The sequence below is a fragment of the Sarcophilus harrisii genome, chromosome 2 (assembly GCF_902635505.1).
Source record: "Sarcophilus harrisii chromosome 2, mSarHar1.11, whole genome shotgun sequence".
NCBI lineage: Eukaryota > Metazoa > Chordata > Mammalia > Dasyuromorphia > Dasyuridae > Sarcophilus > Sarcophilus harrisii.
Genome location: NC_045427.1, coordinates 281,651,543 through 281,673,529, shown reverse-complemented (window position 1 = coordinate 281,673,529; position 21,987 = coordinate 281,651,543). Strand labels below are relative to the sequence as shown.

General features: G+C 36.1%; 1 protein-coding gene across 2 annotated transcripts in view; it reads right to left on the bottom strand.

Moving 5' to 3' along the window:
- RIN3 (Ras and Rab interactor 3) overlaps positions 1-21,987 on the bottom strand; it is a 160,653-nt gene that overhangs the window by 14,206 nt on the left and 124,460 nt on the right. For both annotated transcript variants that reach the window (XM_031952300.1, XM_031952299.1), the window contains exons 7-8: positions 20,906-21,214; positions 6,498-6,629 (exon numbers count right to left, since the gene is read on the bottom strand). In XM_031952300.1, coding sequence (XP_031808160.1) covers positions 6,498-6,629; positions 20,906-21,214 — 441 coding nt within the window. The remainder of the gene's footprint in view (positions 1-6,497; positions 6,630-20,905; positions 21,215-21,987) is intronic.

The following is a 21,987-nucleotide window of genomic DNA, read 5'->3' as shown; positions in this document are numbered from 1 at the left end:
CCAAAAAGAAAGAACTAGAAAAAATGAGTGGATGTTGTAGAGGTGGACATCCTCCTGATGTCAGGAAAAATTCCCTACCTAGAGCTTTACAAAAGAGGGCTGCCTGGGGAAGTAATGAACTCCCCCATCACTGAAGGACCCAGACTGGACGACCACTCATCGGCGACATTGTGGAGCACATTATTCTTTGATAGTGGGATGAACACGATGGCTTTTGAGATCCCTCCCCATTTGGAGATTCTATGACTTTCCGAAGACATTTGTCATCCTACAATAAATCTCCAAGGCCACTAGGTGGCAGATTCCACCTCCTCAAATTTCTCAAGTTTTCAACTAACAGGATCATCAGTGGTTTCCAGATGGAAGGGTCCAGATAGATACGGCCCAAATGCCTTCATTTTACAGTTGAGAAACAGGCCTAAGGAGATTAATTGACTTGCCCAAGATCACACAGGTATCACAAAGCAGAGCCAGGATCTTACCCCAAGACCTCTGATGCTTTTTTCATTAATACAACTGCTTTTGAGGTGTTTATTAAAACCCTTTATTTATTAAAGTTATTAAAAGCCCTTCACTTTGAGCAACATGGCAGCTTTGGCAGGGCCCAAGGGTTATCTGGGTTACAAGATCTGATCATATAAGTCATATATAAGACAAGTCATATAACCCTGTTTACTCTTGTTTCCTCATCTATGAAATGAGGTGGAGGAGGAGATGGCAAACCCCACCAGTATCTTTACCAAGAAAACTCCAAAAGGGGTCATGAAGAATTAAACATGCTGAAAAACAACTCAACAACAATAACAATGCATTTATAACAGAAGTGATCTGGGAAAAGCCCTCATCATGGGGGCTTCCCCAAGAGCCAAAGGCCACATGTCTAGTTCCATGGGAAGCAGATCTGAGTGTTCTTCAGATCACCCATGTTATACATTGTTTCCCTAATAAGATTGCAAATTCCTTGAGGATTGAGAGTGTTTCATTTTCACCTCTAATCTCAAAAAAGTATCTGGCATCTGGTAGGACTTAATAAATGCTTGCTCGATTTTACTTCTTTCTGATATCTCTATATTTCAATATTTCTTTGATGTGGATCTTTCTTACACTGATAGAACAGAGTCTGCCTTTTGATAAGCATTTAATAAATGCTGACTGACTACAACTCTTTTACTTAGTAGATAGGAACTGAGAATTGTTTGAAAAATTTACCACTCTTTAACAACAAAATCACAGATCTTTCCAAGTATTGAAGAAGGAAGCCATAGTTAATCATACTTTCTACTTGAAGCTGGGTTCTTTTTATAGACATACACATCTATCAAAGGGTATGTACTAAATGCCTCTTCTTGCCTTACCTATTGATAGGATTAGCCCAATTTTATACTCACCTAGTATAGGCTTCTAAAACCTAAAATTACCTCTATGCTACCACAAGTCATCAGAGGAAGACTTTATAGGAGGGTTGGCACCTCAGTATATCCTAAAAAGGGGGTGAGTTTGGTAGGGTTCTTGGAGGTGTGGAGAGGGGATTGACTTCATGCATCTGAAAGAGCAGTAAATAATCCCTCATTTGAGAAGATAATAATTCTTGCTAACTGAAGATAAGTTACTAGATTGCTACCAAATTCCCAAACCAGTTTGGATCATATTGTTCCCCTGTTAAAAACTTCCAGTGTCTCCCCATTGTCTCTAGGACAGAGCATGGGTTCTTTGGTTTAGCATTTAAAACCCTTCATAATTTATCAGTTTACTTTTCTAAGCTTATAAACTGTTACTCTTCCTTAAATACTCTATATTCCAGTCACATTGGCCAACCTGCTGTTTCTTTTACGCAATATTCCATATTTCATCTATATATCTTGGTACAGGTAGTCTCCCATACCCGGAATGTCCTGCTTTCTTCTCTGCTTCTTAGAATCCCAGGTTTCCTTCAAAGTTCAAAACACCTCTTAAATGAACCCTTCCCTAATATCACCAGCACCTAGAATTATCTCCCCAAATCACTTTGTATTTATTTTGTGTTTACTTGTAGATGGAGATGCTATTACCCCAGACAGAATATAATATCCTTAAGGTAGAGATTATATCATTTTGTTTTTTTCTCCCTAGTATCTAGGTCAGTGCCTAGCACTGCTTAATAAAATACTTGTTGGTTGATCAATCTGTAAAATGAATTTAAGAATATCTTACCAACATAGACCAAATGATTTGTTCAAGTCTGTCCTAGTGTATTCTGCTAGTCTATAAAGAGGAAGAATACATCGGGGGAAAAGAGCTGGGTACACAGTCACATGTCATCTTGTCCTCTGTCCCAATGGATTCCTCTGGAACCCCATGTACCCTTCAACATGTCAGCACCATGATTGGAGCTGCTTCTGTCCTTTTATCTACAGAGCCTAGAACAGTAGCTTATGCTCCAGAGACAACAAAAACAGTTAGCATTTATATAACACTATAAGATTTGCAAAGTGCTTTGCCTTTGCTATTTCAATAGATGTTCAGGACAACTCTGAGAGGTAGGTACTATTATTATACTTATTTTACAAATAAGGAAAGTTAAGTGACTTGCCAAAATGTTTTTATTTATAAAATGATGGGGACTAAACTAGATGAACTCTAAGATCTCTTTTAGAGCTATGCTCCTATGAATCAAATAGTAGCACTGCACATTATATTTATTTATTATATTTTTAAAAATGTTGATTGAATAAATGCTGCCTGATTGTGGGCTGGTTCCTGGGGTAGAAATTTTTCCCAGGGACCTGGGAAAGAGGATTGGTTATACTCCAATGATTATCATACCATGCTTGTCAAAAAATTCAAATGCTAGGGGCAGCTAGGTAGTGCAGTGGATAGAGTACCAGCCCCAAAGTCAGGAGGACCCGAGTTCAAATTTGATCTCAGACATTTAATACATTCTAGCTGTGTGAAGCTGGGCAAGTCACTTAACCCCAAATGCCTCAGGAAAAAAAAATTCAAATGTTCTAAGTAATCATAGTAGGGTAGTAACACGAAAGAGGTAGTGAATTGGAAAGGATGCCATCTTAACTGTCAAAAAAGAAATATCTAAGAAGGAGAAAAGGCCTTCTTAGTTTTACAGATTTAATAGGTAGAAGATACTTTAGAAGTCATCTCCTCCAAAGCTTCTTAAACTGTGGGTCATGATCCCATATGGAGTCACATAACTGAATATGAAGATTGCAAAAAAATTTGGCAACAGTAAAAGGTATTAAATATTCTTCTAAGATTTAATTTTTTATGTAACAATAAACAAGGGGATCTATTTCATTACTATGCAAATTTGTTTTTATCTTTAATAAAATGTAAAATTATACATATACCAAATAATTATTTTAAAATAAATTTCTTTATGATTTATTATCAGTAAATGTTTGATTTGTAAGCCTATTTTATATGCCTATATACCTGGGGTTGTGTAAAAATTTCTCAGGTGAAAGAGGGTCATGAATAGAAAAAGTTTAAGAAGCCTTGATCTAGCCTATGAAACTAAGGCTCAGAATAAAAGGGAAATTACATTCCCAAGATCCTATCAATAGCAAAACAGCAGAGCTAGAACCAAATCTTGTGACTTTAAAACTATGCTTTTTTAATACTACATCATACTATGGCTGATGATGTAAACTCAAGGTTATAAAGTGAAGGCAAATGCCCTCATTTTTGATGTGTTCTCTTGATCTGTTAAAAATAAAAGAAATACCATATTAGAGTTATATAACCTAGTAAATGGCACAGGCTGAAAATAGCAACAGATTAAAGCAGGGTTTAGATTTATCTCCCCTAAAACCCTCCTTGTCTGATACCTTACTGTCATGTGGAGGTGACCCAGACCCATTCCAAGGAAGTATGTGGTCCAGACGATTGTACCAAACTAGAAGAGTTAGAAGAATGAGACTGATCAAAGACAGTGTATCTGTCACCTGATTACCAGTCCAGATTAAGGATGATCACCAGGGCATGCATATAATAATTATGTGTTGTTGTTCAGTCATTCTCATTCATGTCAGATTCGTTGTGATCTCCTTTGGGGTTTTCTTATCAAATATACTGGAGGGGTTTGCCATTTTCTTCTCCAGCTAATTTTACAGATGAGGAAACTGAGGCAAAATGGATTAAGTGACTTACCCAGGGTCAAACAGCTAGTAAGTGTCTGAGGTCGGATTGATTTGAGGACTCCTCCTCATTCCAAACCCAGGTCTCTCTACCCATTGCATTATCCTAATTGCCCCATGGCAATAATAATAGTCAGGTATTGTGTTAAGTGCTTTACAAATATCTCATTTAATACAACAATTCTAGAAGGTAGATACTATTATTATCCCAATTTTACAGATATGGAAACTAAGGCAGACAGATTCCATGACAACTCAGGTCTTTGTGAAGGTAGGTCTAGCACTCTGTCCAGTGGTCCATCTAGCTGCGATATATATTTTTGGATCACAGTGACTATTAATACATGGAAGGAACAACAATAGCAACAAAATCATAGATTTTTCCAGGTATTGAAGGATAATGAAACTCTTTGAGTTTAATTGAGCAGGGATGATTTCATCCTTGTCTTCAGGTCCCCAATAGATAATATAATGTCTGGCATATAGTAAGGACTTGACTCTAACCATGGAGGCTGACATTCAAATCAACTCAACAAAAGCAAAAAATTCTATAGTAGGTGCCAAGAATATAAAGATATTTCTGGCGTAGACTTTAATAGAGGGACTAACAATCTAACTGGGATTAAATAATAAATATAATTGGGCACATTGGATAGTGCTGAATCTGGAATCAGGAGGACTCATTTTCCTGAGTATAAATCTGGCTTCAGAAACTTGCTAGCTGTGTGATGCTGAGCAAGTCATTTAACCCTGTTTGTCTCTGTTTTCTGATCTGTTTAAAAAAAAAATGAGCTGGAGAAGGAAATATCAAAAACTCTGGTATGTTTGCCAAAGAATTCCAAATAGGATCATGAAGAGTTGGATATGACTAAAACTACTCAACAATAACAAGTATAAGTCACTATGACTGCAAGGAATGAACAAGTGAAGAATAAATGTGAGATAAAGGTGAAATGTCCTGAGAAATTTGAGGGGGGGACATCTATCAGTTGATCAATCAAAAAATGTCTATTAGTTGCCTACTGTGTGCTAGATATAATCATTTTCAGCTAAAGAGAATCTTGGTTTCCTAATTAGCAACAGAAAACTAGAAGCCTGATGTCCTGACAGTGGTACCAAAGGGCTTTGGGCTCCAGTGAGGAAAGAATGAAGGCCTGTTGAGAAAGTAAATAAAGAAAGGTTCCCCCCCCCCCCAAAAAAAAAAAACAAAACATGTTGACAACCTATTCTCTAACACTTTTTGTTACTTAATGCTTTTTTGTTAGAAAGATAGGCCATGTCCCACTTCCTTGGGAAACTAATCAGCTGTGTGCTGGGAAGACTGGATGGTTGAGTGACTCACGGACTTTTATTCTGAGTGTCAAACACTCAGTCCATAACTTCCCAGGTCGAGAGCCTGGCAAGTAGAAGACACTCTATAAACCCTCATTATATGCATCTCCTGGTGACCATCTTTCATCTGGACTAGTCCTCAGGTCACAGGCACTCTATCTTTGATGGGACCCATTTTTGTAGCTCTTCTAGTAGGTTGTAATATAATAACCTACTAGGACACATATCCCACTGGGATAGTTTCCAAAAAGCCAGGTTAACCAGATTAAAATGTAATTTTAATTATAAATATTCTTCACAAATTTTTATTACAAATATTAAAAGAATAAAAATATAATTAAACATAGATAATATTTCATTTTAAATGCTGCCCACAGGTATCCTTATGTATAAAGTGGCCCAGTTTCTAATTGTTAGATACTTCTGCTGTCTAATATTTACAAGATTGTCAGCTCTATAAGGGTAGGGATTATATATTATTTATAATTAAAGATTCTCTAAAATTGTATAGGAAGTAGAGATACTTGAGTTTCTATCCTGACTTTAGCGTTTATTTGCCATAAAACCCTGGGAAACCTCAATTTCCTTGGCTGTAAAATGGCACTGTAATATTTATCTTACCCACTTCATGGAATTATTCGGAAGAAAGCACCCTGCAAATTTTAAAATGCTATAGATTTAAATGTTTGTTGACTAAATCCTACCAGTCTAGCATCTTCCCCATTATTTTTCAATGCTGCTCCCTGCTTGGTTCCTTCTTCCAGTATATTAGGGTAATGTCATGGAAGGACATCTGGACTTGGAGGCTGAAAGATCTGGGTTTTGTAATTTATAGTCTACTTGAACTCTATTGGTATTTAACCTCTATGGGTCTTATTTTCTTCCTTTGTTAAATGAGGAGGGTTGACTAGATGGCCTCTTATCCCTTCAAAGAAGGAATCTTTTGTCAGTGTGTGTGTGGAGTGTGGGGATGAGAGAAATAGACAGACAGATAGATAGGGTTGTCCCTCAGAAAGTGGAATCTTGATCTCTTACCTTCCCCCAACTGCAGGGCTGGGTCCATGAGTTCCATCATGTATTCAACATTGAGAAGCATTTCTGTCAAGTTGCTACGGGCCAGGACATACATGAGGACTGGAAGAAAATCATCAGCTCCATAGGGTTTCCCTGTACAAAGGAAATAAATGATGGTGAAAAATTGGCTCTTTATAATTCACACTGTCCTGAAAAAAATATAGTCACACTTGTGAGCTAAGCAGTTTGGTGAGTTATAATCCTGGTCTTTCTGGTCCTAAACCCTGACATTTATTTACTAAAATGCCTCTACACTTAATTTAAGAGCATTTATTTGATTAAGATTCTCTCTTGGGGGCAGTTAAATAGTGCAGTGGATAGAGTACCAGTCCTGAAGTCAGGAGGACCTGAGTTCAAATTTGGCCTCAGACACTTAACACTTCCTAGCTGTGTGACCCTGGGCAAGTCATTTAACTCCAAATGCCTCAGCAAAAAAAAAAAAAAAAAAAAAAAAAAAATTCCCTCTTGGTGGGAATTGCCTTCTTTAAATGTAAATCCATGGTCTGGGTAACAGTGAATCACCTATGCCTTGTTGTACATTCATAGGAGAGATCCACAACAAGAAGAAAACATAGGAACCTCAAAATGGCATTGGGGAGGGCTATCTTTAGGAGTAAGAAAAAGTTTAGAAATAGTAAGTGAAAGATTGTCAACAAATTATAAACCAATTTTCTACTAAATTTTTTCACCACAACCCTATTCCTTAACACTTTCTATCCATCAGAAACTTGGACTTCATTCCTGGTTCTTTCCCTCCCACTTCGCTCCCATGTTGGTGAATATTAACTTTATCTTGCAGGAATCCAGGGCTATGAGCAGGAATATGCTGGCAAATGTTTAACAACCAATTTTCCACATAAAGATATGACATGCCTTTAACTTGAATCTTTATTAACATTTTCTCCATCACTTTCTAAAGTCTAGAAAATCCACAAAACAATAAATCAAACACTGATTTGTAGTGTTTGTCAGTTTTTGAGGTATACTTACTCATCCAGAAAATTTAACAACTGTCTCTCTAAGCCAATACAAGGCAGCTCTAGCACACTTCTGCAGCTACCTCCTGGCTATTCTCACTATGTCTCTGATGGTCCTTTTTTCTCTTCAGCCCCATCGCCTTCTGGCTCTCTTTTATGCTTGTTTTCCCCTATTAAAATGTAAGCTCCTTGAGGGTAGGAACCATCTTGTTTGTTTATATTGGGTTTAGCCAGGTGCTTGGCACAGAGTAAGTGCTGAATGATCCTTTCTCTCTTTTGTCTTTGTCTTCTTTGTCTCTCTGTCTTTCTCTTCTCTTTTCTTCTGTCTCTGTCTCTCCTTTCCCTCCCTCTCTGTCTGTCTATCTCTGTCTTTCTCTGCATCTTTCTTTTCTTCTGTCTCTTTATCTCTCTCTCTCTCTCCACTATCTGTCTCTATCAGTTCCCTGGGATCAGGGGCCATGTATTTATACAAGTCTTTGTATCTAATACAGTTTACATAGCATAGGGCTTTGCAAATAATAGGCACTTAGTAATTGTTTATTGAATGAATTGGTTTTGCCAAGACTAGCCCCAAACAACTGGAGGCAAAAATAGCATAAGAATTTTGAGCACTGAATTTAGAGGAATCAGATCTGAGTTTGAATATCAGACCTTTTATTCATTATCTTCCAAACTTGGGAAAAACTCTTAGAGCCTGAATATTATCATTTTTTTATGAGAAGAACATTTAATTAGATGGTTTTTAAAGATTCTTCCAACTCCAAAATTCCTTTCAGCAACATTCAATAATGAATTAGAACTTTGAGGACCTCTGTCCCAATCCTTGAGTGACCTGCAGGTCTTTGGATGAGAAAGGCTTGAGTCTCTGCATTTTTCTTAAAGCAGTATGCCTCTGCCCAGCTGAATAATGATCTCCAGGAATCTTTGTCCTGTCTCTATAGATCTGATCAAGCCTTATTACTCAGGAGACCTTATTATAAACCTTTTGTTAACTTTCTTTTTCAACTTAAACATTACTAGAAGGAAGATCATTGAATTAAGAGTTGGAAAAGTGTTAGAGATTCTCCAATATAAGTCCCTCCTTTGACTGTTTGGGAAATTTAGGTCTGGACAAATAAAGTGACTTTATTCAAAGTCATAAGTTAGTAGAGGTCAGAAAATTGCAGCACTAGAATTTGAATTCAAATCTTATCACTTCAAAGGCAGTGTTCCACACTGCCTCCCTCCCACTGGGCTGTTCTGCATACTATTATTTTAATTACTAGAATCCTGTCATATGGAAGATTTTTAACATTAATACAATTTTAAAAACAATTATAAGTTTGGCAGCAGGGAAAGCTCAGATATAAAACCCATTTTGATTTCATGTGGTATGCACCTATAACTCATATACTGCTTTAGATCCAGCTGAATTTTTAATATTTCCATTAACATAAAATTTCTGGGTGTGATATGAAAAATTTACCAAGGAAAATGTACCAGATGAGTTTTTTGGTTCTTAGGGACAATATCCATAGAGGAGTGGTCAAGGCTAGGTGTCTGGCTTTCATCCTTTCTATTTCATTACTCAAAACTAGGATTTCCAAAGCTAGGGTACAGCATGGGGGAGATGGGAGCAGCAGCTTTGCCCAGCCTCCATCCCTGGCCTCAGGAAAGTCAGGAAGCCAGCGGGTTAGTTGCTTCTCATTCATCTCTCCCTTATATAAACTCCAATGTCACTTAATAGCTGTGCACATATCATTATCGCTTTGAGATCTTATTTTTCACTTTATATCCAGGTCTTGTTTCTTGAGCCAAACTGAAAATAACTAGAAGGCAAAGAATATGCCTCAGATTTCTATGTATTCTCAGATGCCTACCACAATGCCTGCCCGAAGTAGTTATTCAATAAATGTTGATGGGTGATAAAATGGGGGTCATAATATTTATAAGTGTCTACTCATAGTGCTTTTATAAAGAGAAAATAGATGTAGGAAGTAATCTATAAATTTAATAATGTTATTTAAATGCACAGAATTATTATTAATATAAGATAGAGGGTAGGTACATGGAGCAATGGATATCTGAAGTTAGGAGCTAATTGTGTGACTGGGTAAATCACATAACTTTGTGTCAGTTTTCTCATCGGTAAAATGAATTAGAAAAGGAAGTGGTAAATCACTCCAGTATTTTTGCCAAGAAAACCCCAAATGTGGTCACAAAGAATTGGGCATGAATGGAATGACTGAACGATGACAAAAAAATATATATATATATATATATATATATAAAGCCCTGATCCCAGCCTTTTGAAATTCCTTATATTGGAAATCCTCTAAGCTATTCAAACACACCTCTGGAGACAGGTGGGGATTTACTCTTTTAAGCACCGTCATTTAAACATTTTTAAGCATTGAACACAGCATGTTAAAACATAGAACAGAGAATTTTAGACCTGGCAGTGATAATAGAACACAGAATTAGAACTGGGAGAAACACAAATTAGAACATAGATGTAGAATAAGAAGGGACCTTAGTGCAGAGAAGTTTAGAACATAGAATACAGAACTTTGGAGCTGGAAAAGATTGTAGAGATTCTCTGGATCAGGCCTTTTAAAATTTTTTCTACTTGTGACTCCTTTTTGCCCAAGAAATTTTTACGTGACCCTTAGTATATGTGTATATAGAATAAGTACACCAAATCAAATATTTACTGATAATAAATCCTAATTTCACAACCCCTATATTCAGTTATAAGACCTCATATGGGGTCACGAACCACAATTTTAAAAATGGGCTCTACCCCCATTCCCCTCTTTTGCTACATGAGGAAACTAAGGTCCAGGCAGCAGTGCTTTGTGTGAGGTCTTAAACAAAGTAAAAATGTTCATTTATCCAGACATTTACTTGACTGGTATACTGATGAAAGTAGTAAATGCATGATTTGAATGAACATGTGATATAGTAGAAAAAGCAGTAGTTCGCAAAGCCTGCTTCTTATTCTAATAATATAGGAAACATTGGATAAGCCATTGATCTACTTTGTTCTCAGTTTTGCCATAGATAAAATGAGGCGGTTGGACTACATGGTTTCTGAGGTTCCTTTCCAAGGAACCTCTAGACTTAGGATTTTGTAAGACTTAGTTCAGGCTTTTCTAGGACACTGAGAACTTTACCTTTTTTTTTCTTTTTCCTGAAAGTGTCCAAACAGGTAATATCTGTTTATGACAGGCACAATGTCTCAATATTCTTATTAAGGTTCCCATTAGGCCCAAAATTTCTTTTTTTCTCAGGCCACAAACAATGTAATTCTGGGTATGCCTCCCGATGTGGCTGCTGATGAGAGGGGTTTCCACCCTGGATTAGCAGATTCTTTTTGCTTTCCTTCTGCAAAGTTATACCTGTTTGCCATGGCTATAACTGATCAAATTTTAAAGAGATGTCCTGCAGTATTCATGAATACTTTACGGGTTGAAAAGGTTCTCAACAAGAAGAGGTATTTAAGGTAGAGCTGAGCTAGAAAATAGTCAGCAGCTCTCATTCAGGATGTGCTGGGTCTATCCTCTGTTGTTGTTTTGTCATTTTCAGTCCTGTTTGACATTTTTTGTGTCCCCTTTTGGGGTTTCCTAAAGATACTAGAATATTTTGCCATTTCCTCTCTAGCCAAATAGGGTTAAGTGAATTGCTTGGGGTCACACAACTAGTAAATGTGAGAGGCTGGATTTTAATTTCAGGTCTTTCTGACTCCAGGCCTGGCATTTTGTACCACCTAGCTACCCATATCTCAGTCAACAAATATTGATTAAGTTCTGGTGATTTGCCAGGCACTAGAGATACAAAGAAAGGCAAAGTCAGCCTCTGCCCTCAAGTAGCTTGTGTTGCAATGAGGGGGAAATAATATGTAAATAACTAAGCACACATATAACACCAACAGAAAGGATGGCATGCAAGGTTCTCTCAGAGGGGAAGGTATGAACAAATCCACTAAAGGGTTCTGAAGGGAGGATCTGAGCAAGGGAATCCGGTCTGCTTAGGAAAATAATTTAAAGAATTTACATTTATGGAGGATTTCCCAAATGCAATGTACTTTCCACACCTACATGATCTCATTTGATTCCCCCATTTACCCACAAACCTTTGAGGTAGGTAAAAGAAATAGTATAGTCCTTATTTTCACTGATGATGAAGCTGAGACTCACAGGGATCAATGGTGAAGGTAACCTTGGTAAACAAGCAAGTACCAGTGCCAAGACTCGAGACCTTCAGATTCTAAACCTAGTTCTGTTTCCACTACAGCAAGTCATCCTTTAATCTATCTTTAGCAATATATAACATGACAAGAGGTGTTGTATGGCAAACCAACCCTTTGTCTCTGTCTATGTAGGGAAGATGTTCATCCAGTTTTCCCAAGGAGGCAAGGGCATACTTGGGAAAGATGATTTGGAAGCTGCTGAGATTTTACCTCTACATAACTAAATATTTGAATATAAGGAAAAGACTTTTATGTGAAAGGGGAAAAAAAAAAACCTGAATACTTAGAGATACTCAAATGTAGAAGGGACCGTCTTAGCAGGTGGTGAGTTTCCTGTCCTTGAAGGATTTGAGATAGAAGCCAAGTGACTACTCTCCAGGTTACTGTATTTAGCACTTCTTTCTTAGGATCAGGAAACTATGAGATTTTATGATTACATGAAAATTCATATTTCTAATAAATATTATCAAGTCAATAACATTTCATATATACTAAGATGGTTTTAGTTTCTATAAAGTATTTTTTCTTTAATTTAAAAATTTTCCCATACTTTTCAGCACTTTTAGGACTTTTTAGCTAAAATAGTGTTCAAATCTTATCTAGTCTCAAAGTGGATCACAGAGACAGGTCAGTTTATGTCCCATCTAATGTAACACCCACAAGGGAATCCAGTACTCAAAATGTAGTCTGACCAAGACAAACTTCAGTGAAACAGTTGTATCCCTCTATTGCAGGGCAGTTTTTATCATTAGAAAGGTTTTTTTTTCCAAGTAAAATACGGGGTTGTTATGATATTATATAATAATTATATATAACAAAATATTATATAATAATGTAATAATTATTCTTGATTATAGGGAATAATTATCCCTGTAACTTCCACCTATTGCAATGAATATACTTGTAATGAGAAAAGAAGAAATGGAATTGATGTGAGAAGTATTGACAAAGTTGGATGTGCAAAGCTTGGTAATTGATTGAATTGAAGGAGGAGGGCATAGATAAATCCCAAATTTCAAACATGGCAGACAGAATAAGTATTAGAATCACCAGCAGAAATAGAAAAGGCAGAAGGAAGAACAGGTTTAGAGGAAAAGACAATAAGATTGATTTTGTACATAGCGAGTCAGATGATGGTGGCAAAAGTGGGTGGAGGTGTCCTGATGGCAAATAGAGATGTAGAGTTGGTTCTCAGAAGAGAGATCAGAAATAGAAATATAGTATATAAAAGTCTATTTGTGTTTAATGGTAGCCATTATTGGTGGGGGAAGGGATGGGAAAGAATAAAAAAAAAATTACATATGTAACCTTATTATATATTTAAAAGGAATAGCAGGGGCAGCTAAGTGGCACAATGAATAGGGCACCCGCCCCGAAATCAGGAGGACCTGAATTCAAATCTGGCCTCAGACACTTAATACTTCCTAGCTGTGTGACCCAGGGCAAGTCACTTAACCCCAATTGCCTCATCAAAAAAAAAAAAAAATAGCAAGTTGTACAAAATAGACTTGCTGTTTCATATGCAATAATCTTTTTTATTATGTTATGTAAATTCTTGTTTTATTCCATAAATTAAAAAGAAATAGCAAAACAAACAATAAACAAAATAAATAGAATCTGGGGGGAAAAGAAGTCTGTATAGAAGTGGTAATTGAATCTGTGAGATAAGATTTCTAAAAAAAAAAAAAGGTATTGACAGAAAAGAACTTATCACTGAAGAATGACCCTCAATAGATACACAACTTAAGGTATCAGAAAGGATGGCTGAGAGGAGAAAAGAATAAAGGAATGTTTTGAGAGGGAGAAGGAGAACCAAGATAAAGCTAGGGGAGGAGAAAATAACAAGTGAGAAGGGAATTGCTCAATTATGTCAAAATTTCCAGCGAGGTCAAAAAAGATGAGGACAGAATAAAGGTTATTAATTTGTTGATGGATGGTTGATCTTTACCAGAGCATTTTCAGAAGAGTGCAAGGGTTAGAAATCAGATTATAAAGAGTAGAGGAGTAAGTGGGTAATGAGGATATTCTAGTATTATATACAGAATTTTTTTTTCAATAAGTTTAAAGGAGTAAAAAAATAGGACAGTAACTATATGGCACAGAAGAGTTTACAAGAAGGTTATTTCAGGATTGGAGAGGCTTGAGCATGGTAGAGGAGTAAAGAGGAAGGGGTTTTCAATAAATAGGATTGCTGGGGTAACTACTGGAGAAAAGTTCCTGGGAAGAAATAGAATCAAAGGCTTAGGTTTAGAAATTGGCTTTAAACAGATTAGAGAATTCAGAAGAGGTTCTGAATATTCAGAGTATTCAGAATTACTGAATAATTCTGAAGAAAGTAAAAAGAGCATAAAGGAGCACATGTTAGATGGCTCCAGTTTTTTCAGTGAAATAAGGAGGCTAAGGACTCCTATGTGCAATAAATGTGAAAGGTCAGGATAGGGTGGGGGAAGAGAAAAGAAGAGAACATTTGGAACAAATGTTGTGGGGAATGAAGTAGGGAGTTACTAAGGGAAGAGAAAAAAACATGGTTAAGTAGCCTGAAAGGCCCAACTGAGGTTATGTAATATAAATTTGTAGTGGCTGAAATGAGCTCAGTTTCATAATTTTCCCCATAGATGCTCAGTGGTTCTGGAGAGGAAATGAAGAAATCAGTTATAGGGGCTACCCAATCATGAAATAGGAAATGGTGGAGGAGCAGGAGAGTATAGTATTTGAAATTAGATGCATTATATGTATATTGTTTCTCCCACCATGGGGAGAGGTACCTAAAGGCATTTCAAGACAGCCTTCATGCCTTCCCTAATGTAATCTTCTGTCCTAGTTCTTTAGCTGTTGATCATATGATATGCTTTCTAGTTTTTTTTCATTTTTTGGGACACTACCCTCTGAATATGCTCAAGATTGAGGTTAATATTAAGAAAAGTTTCCTAACAATCCACAGCAATTTTAGCAGTCAGTCCAGCCCCTTTGTTTTACAGATAAGAATATTGAAGCCCAGGAAAGTTAGAACTCTCCAAAAAGGCTGCCTTGAATGGATACTATAGATTCTCCAACACTAGCAGTTTTCAAGAGGAAAGGCTAGATGGTCACTAATTTGAGGATGATTTAGACAAGATACCTGATCAGGTACAAGAGGGATGACTTGGCTTCTAAGGCTATTTCAAATTCTGAGATTAGGAAATGACTTGCTTAGGGTCATATCCCTTGGGAAAACTGGGGTTAAAGCATGGTTTTCTTGACTATTGGGTCAGGGCTCCTTCCTCCATATAGAGTGCAGAACCCCAAGTTGGGAGCCAAAGAGTTACAGTAAACAAGAAATATCTAATATAATTCAAGTCAAGTCAAGCCAAGAAGTACATATTAAGTACTTACTAAGACCAGGGCAATTGAGAATCTAAAAAAATAGTAACAAACATGACCTTGACTATGTATTTTCATAATCCAAAGAGAGAGTTGCAAAAAAAGTGATCTGAATTATGAAGATCCCACTTCCTCTATCTGGTCTTTAGTGACAATTTCTTTATAGCAAGAGTTGGCCAGGTTCTGCAGCAGATCATGGAAAGTCCAGAGGTATTTTCTATTCTCGTACTGGCTTTAGGTTTTTGGTCTCTCATGAACCATTGTCCTTCCCTGCCTGTGAGGTCACTCTAAAGTGTCAGATCATATTTAAAATTAACTCAAATTATTAAAAGCTTAATCTGCTAATTAGAGGCAGGGTAATGAAAACAAAGTTATATTGGATGGCAGAAGATCTGAATTTGAATATTGACTACACTACTTGTGGAATTGTGATAAGGCAGCTGGGTGAATAAAGACTGGATCTAGAATCAGGAAGAACTGAGTTCAAAACTAGCCTTAGATACTTACTTGGACAAGTCATTTAACCCCTGACTGTAAAATGGGCATAATAATAGCACCTTATAACAGGGTTGTTATAAAGATCAAATGAGATAATGCATATAAAATTCTTTATAAATCTTAATAAAGCTTTCATAAACACAAATTATTATTTACAACCACATGCAAATTACATCTCTGAGACTCAGTATCCTCATCTGTAAATGTTGATAATACCATTTGTATGATCTACCTGATGATGTTATTGTGAGTAAAATGTTTTATAAAGTTTAAGACATTATAGAAAATGAGCTATGATTATCACTCAAACAAGGTATAAGCCTTCATGTACAAAAGAGAGCCATAATGTATAGATAGATTTAGAGAATCTGGAAACATAGATTCTGGTTCTGGTTCTGTCAGTTATTGGTGATTTGATATAGTATAGGTCAGTACTTTCTGACCTTCAATTTCCCTATAATAATGACTGCACTATAAATAAAAGTCATAGGGTTATGTTGCAAACAAATGGAGGTATGTGGAAATGTGGAATGACCCACTTAAAATTTTCAGCAGAGAAATGAAAAGAAACTGAGTCCTCATTCTCCTGGTAATGCTAAGGACCCTTCAGCTTTGCCCAACAAGAGGGAACTATCTCTTGGTTGTATAACTTGACATTTTGAAGTGATTTATTACATGCTCAGAAATACTGATTGCAGTATTCAAGAGGCAATTAGATAAGACAGGCTTCTGGCAGGATGGAGCTATGTTATTTATATTTAAAAGACTCACTTTGGTTGGATATTATCCCATTGGAAAATATTGGACTCCTTGAAAAAGTTGTTGCTTGCAAATAAATAAAGTGATTTACCATTTTATCATCATCTCTGGAAATAAATGACTTAAGAAACCACAAGTGGATGCTTCCAAAAGCCAAAGGTCCTATTGCCAGAGAATGAAAACCAGGTATATTTACATTATGTAACCTTCTGGTCAGAGCTAAGATACAAGGTTGATGGAGATGGTCACAGCAACTATGGCATTTTAGAGGTAGGAAATATTTTGAAACAGGGATTCTTAACCTTTTTCTGTGTCTTGGATCCCTTTGGCAGGAAGGAGAAGCCTATGGACTCTCCAGAGTAATGTTTTTAAATGCATGAAATTAATCATATATGATTAAGGGAATCAATTATGTTGAAATAGTATCAAAACATCAAGAACAAAAACAAAAACAAAAAATTAAGTTCATGGACTCCAGGTTAAGAAGTTCTGCATTGGAGCAAAGAAAAGTAAAGCCTTAGCCTGTAGAATACAGCTGAGGAACTTTTTTCCTGCCAAGGGCCATTTGGATATTTAAAACATCATTCATGGGCCATACAAAATGATCAACTTAGAAACTCGATCAGTGGGAGATTGTTACCTAGCTGTCAGCTCATCAATACCTGCCTTGACAGAGCCAAACCATATGATTTAGCGGCCTTATATGGCCCATGGGCCAGATATTCCCCCCTCTTTATGCAGAATATCCAAGTTTATAAACTGTTGGAGTTGAAAGAAATTTTCAGAGACCCAGAACATGGTTGTTGTTCGGTAGTTTTAGTCCTATCCAACTCTTTGCAATTCTATTTGGGGTTTTCTTGGCAAATTTACTAAAATGGTTTGCCATTTCTTTCTCTAACTCATTTCTTTAACTTAGATGAAGAACTAAGACAAACAGGGTTAAGTGACTTACCAGGGTCACATAGCTAGTAATATCTGAAGGGTGGATTTGGACTCCTCAAATCTTCCTGTCTTCAGTTCTAGAACTCTATCCATTATTTACAGAGAACACAAAGGGATAATTTAGCCTTACAGAGATTAAATGACTTGCTTAAATAAGGTCACAGAGCAAGTTAATGGTAGACTGGGGATTAGAATTTAGGTATTCTCATTCCTATTTAAGTGCTGTTTAAGCCATATGGAAACAGAGATTTTACTGGAGGTATCTAACTCAAAAGAAAATGGGAACTATTCAACTATAAGCCTCTCTAGAGGAAAATAAATGATTGAGAAAGTCACATGTTAGTATTGTCTATGCTTTATTGCATTATTATTTAGTTTGTTAAATATTTCCCATTTGTAATTTAATCTGGTTTGGGCCACACTTGAGAGTACTGAGGGCCACACCTGGCCTATGGACTATATATTTGACACCTTATCTCTGGTGATGTCCCCTGTATCGGAGAGGGCATTTTTATGCATTTTATACATTTTTATGTCAGATGAACTGGGCTAGGGGAATTCAGTCAGTTTTTAAATCCCCAGTCTGACTTCTGTCATTGTAGTAGAGTGAGAGGTGCTAATAATTGTGGGTGAACAGGTCTCCAATGTTTACATTCATATATGTACCCTAACTAACCGACTAATATAGACCCAGAACATTGCTGTTCGGTAGTTTTAGTCCTGTCCAATTCTTTGTAACCCTACTTGAGACTTTCTATTACAAAAAATCATTTGGCACATAATCTAACTAAATTAACTTGATCATTTCTTCTCTTTCCTGTATTTTCCAACTCCTAAAGTCTTACTTATACTATACCCTCTGCTCTGAAAGACTCACAATTCCTGATGAAGTCTAATTTATTCATCAAAGTCCAACTTAAATGTCACTTCATCCATGAAACTTTCCCTGATTCTACCAGTCAGAAGTGATCCAATTTCCTTTAGATCTCATATATATATATTCCCTGTCATTTTATCATTATAATTTTTTTCTATACATGTTATTTCATGATTCTAGATAACTTCAATGAAGAAACTCCTTTTGCCAAGGATACTGACAAAAGTTCTATAACTTTTAATAATAGTAAACAACAATGGCATAATAATATTTATATAGTGCTTACTATGTGTTAGGTACTGTACTAGATACTTTACAATTACTATCTCATTAGATTGTCACAACAACTTTAGAAGGTAGGTGCTATTATATACATTTTACAGTTGAGGAAGTTGAGGCAAATGGGTTAAATGACTCATTAAGAGTCAATTATCTAAGTAAATGTTTAAGATAGAATTTGAACATAGGTCTTCTTGGATAAAATTCTAACATTCTATTCACTTTACTATCCAGCTGCCTCTGGACACCTTATGTTCTCAGATTGTTGCTTGTGAGACCCAGCATTATATCAGAGAAGGGACTTGAACCTTACTCTTCTTGACTGGAAGTTAGTTCTCCAGTGCTATACCATGCTGCAACATTATTATATTATGCTATATTGTATTGTATTATATTGTTACATTATATCATGCTGTAACAAAATATATTTATCTCTCTGTGAAGATATTTTATCTCCCTGCTTTCTTCCTCCCCAGTAAAATGGAAGCTCCTTGAAGGCAGGGGTTTTTGTTTGTATATTCTTTGAATCCCCTGTACTTAATACTTGTTTACTAAGTTGACTTGAATTTTTGAATAATGGTTTATTCTGGATTATATTACGTATGCAACAATACACACGTTATGTTTTTGTATGCAACATTCTTCTTAACTAGGTTGAAAACATGTCTTATTTTATTTTTTAGGTTCTCTTAGGGTATAGCACAGTGCTTTGCATTCATACCCACTTAATAATTTTTTTCCAAAGCAAATACCATCAAGGATGAGGTGCTCTGGGCTATGATCAGAATACTTCTCTCATGTCTACATTGGCCATGTCATTTTGTGTGTAGTAATGGGATTCGTGACTGGTCTCTACCCTTTATTTTTAACCTGTTGCCTACTTTCACAAATTGCCAATACCAGTTCATTAAATATAAACTGTGCCAAATTCAGTCCAAGCATAGATAGGTGTCAGTTGTGCCAAATGACTTTTTGTAATAACTATAGGTATGGAACCAACATAAGCTTAGTAAGGAAAAGTAGTGATTAGTATCTTTGCCAAGTAGAGTAACCATACTCTAATCTTTTAACAAACCACATTATATGAAGTTTTCTAATTTTCAAAAGGAAGGGGACCAAATGCAATGTCTGCATTTGCTATATTAATGTTCCCAAACGAAAAATCATAACAGCTTTAGTCAATTTTGGAATAAGGGAGAAAAACATCCAAATCATCTAGTTAAAGCCTGTATCTTCATAAGGAAAAGGATGAAAAGATCATTCTAGAACAAGGAAAGAAATTCAGGCTTCCCATTCATCCATCAGTGAAAGGAAATTAACAGTACTTAGTGTTTATTAAAGTATTTATTCAATACCTCCTATATGGTATGATAGAAATATGAAAGAAATACCTTTGTATTTCCATACCATATTTCCATATCATAACTTTGCCATGTAAGAGTTTAAAGCCTAATTGAGGAGACCAGACATAAATGTAATAAATCTAAAGACCAATGTGAGAAGTTATAATATTGAATATAAACATTAATGGAAAGAGCTTAATCTAGGTTATGTAAAAGTTTCAAAAAAAAAAAAAAAAGGATGAGATCATTGTGGCTGGGAGTGATTGAAAAAAGACTCAATTGAGAAGAATGGGCAACTTGAAAAACTTCATACTAGGCAAAGTGAATAGAGTATAGGGATTCAAGTCAAGAAGACCCAAGTTTAAATATCGTCTCAGACACTTACTTGCTGTGTGTGTGGCAAAACAAGTCATGCCTCAGTTTCCTCATTTGTAAAATGAACTGGAGAAGGCAATGGCAAATCACTCCACTATCTTTAGCCAGAAAACCTCAAATGGGGTCATGAAGATTTGGACATGACTGAAATGATTTACCAACAATTGAAGAGGATGGACTTTTTTTTTCTTATTTATTCCCTTCTGACTTTAAACTTCAGAAAGACTCTGGGCTTTATAGCTGAAAGGTAAAAAGTTCTTTTTTTTTTTTGTTTTGTTATTTAATAGCCTTTTATTTACAGGATATATGCATGGGTAACTTTACAGCATTAACAATTGCCAAACCTCTTGTTCCAATTTTGAAAGGTGAAAAGTTCTTAAGTCCTACTGGACTGGATTGTTCTGTATTTAGGAGCCTGAACTCAGACCAAAGGGCATTTATACCTAAAGCTACAGATACAACCTCTGCGAAGTTCAGGTTATTTATCAGAGTCTCTGGTGACTCAGTAGAATTCCCTTATTTTATTCACTCAATGACCTGTACTGGCCAAGTGTCTGGGATGGAAAAAATGTTATCTATTTTATACAACTGTATGGGGATGTTCACTCTGTTCTGGGTACAACAAACCTGTCTTCTGTCTTTTGGGGGTCTAGAATCCCAAATCTCAACAGTGCTTTGGTCCAAACCACTGCTAAGTACAAACCCCATTACCTTCCAGTTTTGCATACCTGGGTTCCCTAAGGCCATGGAGTCATAAATGAGTTTGCAGGACTTGAGCAAGATGGCAATCTTCTTCTCAGGGGAGTAGGCTTTGTGCATGCTAGTGAATTTGTGAAGGATCTTCTCCATGACAGAAACTTCTGGCACACTGGTCGTCACACCCAGATCAGTGGTGGTAGTGGCCAAGATGACTAACTGATTTCCCTTTAGGAGCTGGAGGGTTCCATCCTTAGAGTGGATCTGTTGGAGGTGTGAATTAATGGCCTCTTTCAGGGGTTTCAGCACACATTTATATAAGGCAGACTCTACAATGGCTTCTGTGAGCAAAGAAGAGAAGGATTAAAACATAGAAACTGAAAAATTATCACTCTTTGCAAATGATATAATGGTATATTTAGAGAATCAACTAAAAAAAACTACTCGAAACAATTAACAACTTTAGCAAAGTTGCAGGATATATATAATATATCCATATAAATAATTAGCATATCTATATGTTACCATCAAAACTTAGGAGCAAGAGATAGAAAAGAAATTCCACTTAAAATAACTGTAGATAATATAAAATGTTTGGGAGTCTAACTGCCAAGACAAAGCCAGGTACTATATGAACACAGTTGCAAAACACTTTTCACACAAATAAAGTTAAATCTAAATAATTGTAAAAATATCAAGTGCTCATGGGTAGGTTAAGCCAATATAATAAAAATGACTTTCCCAGGGTTACACAGTTAGCAATTATGAGGCTAAATTTGAACTCAGATCTTCCTGACTCCAAAAGTAAAGCTCTATGTGCTCTGTCATCTAGGTGCCTCAAGGAAAGGAGTAGACGAAGTCCTTTCCAACTTAAACATTCTATATTCTATAATTTTGAGGTCCTGTCTACTGCTAACATTCTACTTTTTTTTTTAGGGGGACAGGGGGCAATAAAATGATAGCAACTTATTATTTTCATGCATTTGGAAATATGGAATAATGTTACTTTTCTACTTTTTAATGAAGTGTCATATAAACTTTTTTTCAGACTCCAAGTTACTGAAGAGCTATCCAAGATTTTAGATTACTGATTTTACCAAAATCATTCAAGTTC